Source organism: Musca vetustissima, unplaced genomic scaffold (genome assembly GCF_032173495.1).
Source record: "Musca vetustissima isolate MV318-11 ecotype Yass unplaced genomic scaffold, APGP_CSIRO_Mvet_v1 utg7864, whole genome shotgun sequence".
In the NCBI taxonomy this organism is placed as follows: domain Eukaryota; kingdom Metazoa; phylum Arthropoda; class Insecta; order Diptera; family Muscidae; genus Musca; species Musca vetustissima.
This window is the reverse complement of record NW_026880792.1, coordinates 303,129-309,590: the sequence shown is the minus strand read 5'-3', so window position 1 is coordinate 309,590 and position 6,462 is coordinate 303,129. Positions and strand designations below refer to the sequence as shown.

Here is a 6,462-nt window from a genome sequence, read left to right as displayed (position 1 = left end):
TTAATACAATTAATCGGAAGCCTTTTTATTGCAGTTTGTATTACAAATTACGGTGAAAATATATTTTAAAATCTTCAAAATAAATGTATAAATCTAAATACTATGTAGAAGTTGGTTACTACACAATCCAAAAAAAAAGAATAATGTCGTCCGAGTACGAGTTTGGTATAAAAAGGACGATATATCGGCCCACGTTTTGATAAAGTCTCCAATTAACGGTACCGCCCATTATCTGTATTTTGAAGTTTTACTGTACTATATCGGAATATTGGCTAAACCATTTTCCACTTTCGGATCACAATTTTTAGCGGCTTTATCATCAAAGCCGGAACCAGTTTCATAATGAATATTTTAGGAAGAATCACCATACCTTTAGGCGTGCATTTTTAATGAATACTATAGCAAGAATCCCCACACCTTTAGCCGCGGATTTTTAATGAATATTTTACGAAGAATCCCCATACTTTTGGGCGTGGATTTTCAATTCATATTTTTTGGAAGAAGAATACCTTTAGGTGTGGATTTTTAATTATTATTATTTTTTTTTTTGAAGAATCTTACCTTTAGGCGTGGAATTTAAACAAAAAAAATTTTTTTGAAGTATGCCTATGCCTTAAGTCGTTGAGTCTTAATGAATATTTTAGGAATATTATCCATACATTTAGGCGTAAATTTTTAATGAAAATTGTAGGAAGAATCTCCATACCTTTAGTTGTAGATTTTTAATGACTATTTTAGGAAGAATCTTCATACCTTTAGGCATGGATTTTTAATGAATATTTTAGGAAGAATCCCCATACCTTTATGCGTGGATTTTAAAATAAGTTTGTATGAAGAATCTCCATACATTTAATTGTTGATTTAAAAATTTTAGCAAGAATCTTTATACCTTTAGGCGCGGATTTTTAATGGATATTATAGCAAGGATCCCCATTCCTTTGTGCATGGATTTAAAAAAATAGGAATAACTTCATACCTTTAGACGTGGATGGAAAAAAATAGAAAGAATCACCATACCTTTTGGCGTGAATTTAAAAAAAATATGAAGAACCTCATACCTTTAGGCGTAGATTAAAAAAAATAGGAAGAACCTCATACCTTTAGGCGTAGGTTAAAAACAGTAAGGAAAGTAGTAAAGTCGGACGGGCCGACTATATGATACCCTTCACCACTTTGGTCATTTGGATAGATAGAGAATGAGACAAAATTTTGTAAATCGATTTAAAGCAAATTTCAATCGGACACTCGTTGATTATTTCAAACCCAATAAACATAAAGTCGGTCGAATATATGAGCTATGCCAACATTTCTAAGTTTCTACAAAAAGCAATTACGTCACTCTATACTCAATTTTGTACTTTGTGCAAAATTTCGCGTCAAAATGACAATAAAATGAGGAGTTTGGGGCACCATTTAATTAAAATCGGAAGAAAATATTAATGTAAAGTAAGCTATGCCAAATTTCATGCAAATCGAAAGATATATAGGGACATTGGTACTCCATTTAAATTAAATCGGACAAAAATATATATGAGAGGTATATCAAAATCTGGACCGATTTTCAGGAAACTTAACACACATCATTCAGTACGCTGTACCAAATTTTGAGCAAATCGAATGATATATAGGGATCATTTACATTAAATCGGACGAAAATATATATGGGAGCTATATCTAAATTTGGACCGATATTCAGGAAGCTTAACACACATCATACTAGACCTAATTCATTTCGCTATGCCAAATTTCAGGCAAATGGAAAAATATATATGGAGTTTGATACACCTTTTACATTGAATCGGACGAAAATATATATGGTAGCTATATGTAAATCTGGACCGATTTTCGGGAAACTTCACACACATCATTCTAGACCTAATTCAGTACGCTGTGCCAAATTTCGTGCAAATCGAAAGATATATATGGACTTTGGTACACCATTTACATTAAATCGGACGAAAATATATATGGGAGCTATATCTAAATCTGAACCGATTTTCCCCAATTTTAATAGGGTTCGTCTCTGGGCCAAATAAATGAGTTGTGCCAAATTTCATTCCTTTTTCTGTTACAAACATATGCACAACGACATAATACCCTGTACCACAATGTGGTGAAGTTTATAAAAATTCTATATTATTCTGGAATACAACCATCATCAAGAAAAAGCTATTATCTGATACAAAAATATATCCCTTTTTAACTAAATATTCGCTCCTTTACAAAAGGGAGCCACTGCACTATTACTATCTTTATTATACGAAAATCTCTGTTCGCTATCTTGAGGGACAGAAAATGCACCAACAACCATAATTTAAATTTAAAGAAATCCAAAAAGATCTAGACGATCGCATCTATTTACTACCGCCATTTCTTCAACCTGCTTCTCATGCTGGCACCTCCACCATCTGCTGGTTTCCTCTTTCAGGCTGAATCATTTGTCATTGTCTTCTTCAGATTCTCACCAGCCACATCATATTCTAGTAGATGCCCGGCACATTCCATTCACAAGTCTCTTCATCGCGGAAAGGTATTAGGAAGAATCTCAATACATTTAGGCGTGGATTTGTAAAGAAAATATTAGGAAGAATCCCCATACTTTCAGGCGTGGATTTCTTTGCCAATAGCTACATACAACGATCACGAACCACCGGATCATTTTTCACTTCATCGGGTGCCCCCCCCCCCCTCGTTAGATCTCCTATACAGCGCTCCCTATCTTCTGTATATTCACGGTCGTATTGATTACCACGATCAACATGTAGATATTTGCTAGTAGAGACTTTATGTCTTCGGTCGGTGCTGAGCCATTGTGCGACTCGTCCCATAACATCACCCCTTCGTTCCTCTTTTCGGACCAAGCCACCAAGTTGACAGAAATTCCTCGACCTTTAAGGCAAATTCTTCAGGATCAATTTCCTTTAGAATCGGTCACTGATCCGACTCTAAGGACCAATGTTAACAGGGATCGTTTCCATATGCTTCACACGGATATTTTCCCCTTTACAAGAGACCCACAAAAAGACATTCACTATCTTTTCAACCTAAGTAACTGTACTTCGACGTCACTTTATACATACAAAAATGTATATAATTTTTATAAGATTCAGATTTTCGTGCAGATCCATTTAGTTCATCTTCAAACTTTACCATGCAGCAAAAAATAGACTCTCATTCAAATTTAAACTTTGTACTTCGATTCGTTTGGAAGTTGCCGGAATGGCAACAGATGGAGAGCATGATTAAACCATCTTACAATACTCTCGTGACCATAAAAAAATATAAATATAAATTAATGTCGGAAATGATACTACTATAAAATAATTTGAAAAGTTCGGGAACGCAAATCTAGTAAATATGCCAAAATTAGATGGCAATACTTCAAAATCAACATTACAGCCAATCAGAAGTTTGGCATTCCTGTTTACCATTTTTACTCGGACAAATTTTTCGAGTAAAAAGTTTACAAAGAGAATGCCATTTTGTTTTGTACTTAAATTTGATTCAATGTTTTACCAGATTTGTGGGTTCAGGAACGGGTAAAAAGTGGGAAAACTTGTAAAATTAGTAGATTATTTTATGTTCTGGAACGGAACTAATATGTTTCCTATAGCAAATTTCAGAATGGTAGTGCAAAGCTGTGATTATTCCAAACTGTTTTGATATCTAAAAATAAGACTGTATAACCCCAAATAACATACAAAAGTAAACAGTAAAGCATTTACTTACCGTATATATTTCAGTAAACCACCAAATAAAACAAACCAATAAAACACATTTTTTCTCTAAAAGACAATTACTTTTGTATTATTATTTGTTCAATAAGCTGTTTAAATGTTTGAATTTTATTTTCACAATAAATAAAAGTCGTTGATTTCGTATAAATATCACCAGGATGTCGAAGGTTAATTTGAGAAGGCATTTAGTTGAATTTGTTCTTTAATTGCAGTATGAAATTTTCGTTGATATTTTTATTTGTGGGCCTCTGTGTTTTGGCCATGAGCCAAATAGGCTATGCACAGCCCGTACCGGAGGATGCAGCTGCTACGAAAGATGCAACTGAAACTAAACCGGAGGAGCCTTCCGAAGATGCTGAAGAACCATCAGATGAAGGTAAGGAAGAGGCTCCTGAAGAAGACGAAGAAGCTCCAGCAGAGGAGAAACCCGAAGATGCTCCAGTAGAAGAAGAACCCGAAGAAACTCCAGCAGAAGAAGCCCCCAAAGAAGCTGCAGCAGAGGAGAAACCCGAAGATGCCCCAGTTGATGAAAATAAAGATGCTCCAGCTGAAGATGCTGCAAAGGAAGATCCTAAAGACGATAGTGCTTCTCCAAAGGAAAGCGATGCTCCAAAGGATGAAGAAAATAAAGAAGAGACTAAGAAACCGCCAAAAAAGAGCAAATCTCCTGCCAAAAAGAAACCATCCAGTTTCCTGGAAATAATCAGCCCTTTTAGAGTTGGTACTTTAGTTGTTACCAATGGTGCTGCTAAATTTACTGATTTTATTTCCGATATGATAGATATATTTGTTTAACTCAATGCTTTCTCAAATTTAATATGCGAAGAAAATGGTTTTTGAAAAACTGATTGCATTTTTTTCTGTAATTTCTCTTTCGAGATGATCTACATGATCGGAGTTGCAATGAAAAGGAAAGCCAGAGAGATACTACATTCCCACCCCTATGCGACGCGTTTCGCCGTTGGTTAAGCGGTCCATCAGGCATTTTGGGCAATGTGGCTTACAAATGTCTTTACTTGATAAGTTGTATTTATGTCGACTATTGTTGCGAAATTGCATCTACGAATTAAATTCAACCGTGTCAAGAATCGGACATTTGGCATCACACCAGAACATTCCTTTTCAGAGCAGATTTTTCTTGTAGTGACGGACTTTTTTCGATACTGACTACAATATTTTTCCATTGGAACCTGGTTTCAAATCCCAGCCGGGCTCAAGCTGATTTTTTTTTTTAATTTTGTTTCTATGCCTTTGTAGGTCGAAGGATCATTCATGTAAATGTTTTTTGGTAATTTCTCTTTCGAGATGAGCCACATGATCGGTGCATGATTGAATTTTGTTAAAGATTTAATATGTTTCCTGTTAGCAGATCAGATGTGAGCTGGAAAGTGATTATATGGGTCATTTCTTAACAGATGATACACTGAGTGGATTCAGATTTTTGTCTTCTGACCTGCGCACTAAAATAATAATATTGTTATCAGCTCTGCGAAATTCCAGCCATTTGTGGCTTCTAATATAACATATTTATTAATTCAGGTTGATTTCCTCCTGTTACTCATCTTCAGAGCATAGGACCATCTTACGTGATTATTCATTGAATAAATTTTGTATAAGTTTTTTTATTCCACCTATACAGATGATTGATCTGCTGTAGCCTGTCCTAGGTATTGGAACTGCCATCTACCGTTGCCTAAAGACAATGTATCTTTGACTATTGTACAATGGTTTGGTTCCGTGCTTACTTAGTGTTGCAATTTTACGCTGGGTGGCGTGGCATTCCTATTTCCTCATGTGTTGATATTGATGTTTAGGTTGGTTATGAGAATATCAGGTTGTTGCTTCGCATGCATTTCATCCGAATCTGTTTTTTTAAATTTTCGAAAACCACATTGAAACATTTTTTTCTTGGCTGCAATTTTAGGGGTAAAAATAATTATTCATTGGTTCGTACATTATCCACTGCACTACCACACCACTTTATTAATTTAAAAAAATCTTCCTTTTCGTGTATTTTGCTAGATTTTGCATTATCTACCATTAAAAATAGTTCCCCTCCCAATCGAAAAATCTCCCTAATTGGCGTTATTTTTTGTTATTCCACATCTCTGAAACCTCCTTCGAATAAAACACATTTAAGACGTATATTTTTTAATATTTTTCATGTTTTCATGTATTTGAAAAAAATTATTTAGTTTTTTTTTTACTGCAGTTTTTTCTTTTCGGATTTGTTTTTTCATAATTATGCATAATTTTATAATTTATTTATAACAATAATAACTAAATTACTTTTTTGGTTTTGGTTTCCTTTTGTCTTTTTGTTATTATTATATAATATTTTTTTGTTTTTTTCTCATTTTGTTTTTTTTTAATTCGTAGTCTGTGGTGTGGACAAAAATTTGTTTTAAATTTTGTTTTATTACGTTTTTTATTTTTAAAAAATATAAGAATATAAGAAACAATTTATTTTAATGTAAGTATGAATTCTGTAACCTTTTAAATAATATTTATGAAACTGAATCAAAGGCATTTCATTTGGATTACAATTAAATAATTCCGTATAATTAGGCATTATAAATCAATATTAAAATTGAAAAAGTTTCAATGTGGAATTATTAAAAAAACATTTTGAATGAAGATGTCAAAATATATAATATACTATATATATCGAAACATAGTTGTATTCATAAACCAACTGCCTAAAAGTATGCATTACACATGTCTC

The 6,462-nt window shown here is 33.5% G+C and overlaps 1 protein-coding gene across 1 annotated transcript; it reads left to right on the top strand.

Annotated features, from left to right (window-relative positions):
- The first annotated feature begins 3,950 nt into the window (after positions 1 to 3,950).
- On the top strand, positions 3,951 to 4,532 carry LOC133326660 (fibrous sheath CABYR-binding protein-like). The gene has a single exon (XM_061535284.1). The coding sequence runs from the start codon at positions 3,951 to 3,953 to the stop codon at positions 4,530 to 4,532; it is 582 nt and encodes a 193-aa protein (XP_061391268.1).
- Positions 4,533 to 6,462: the final 1,930 nt, after the last annotated feature.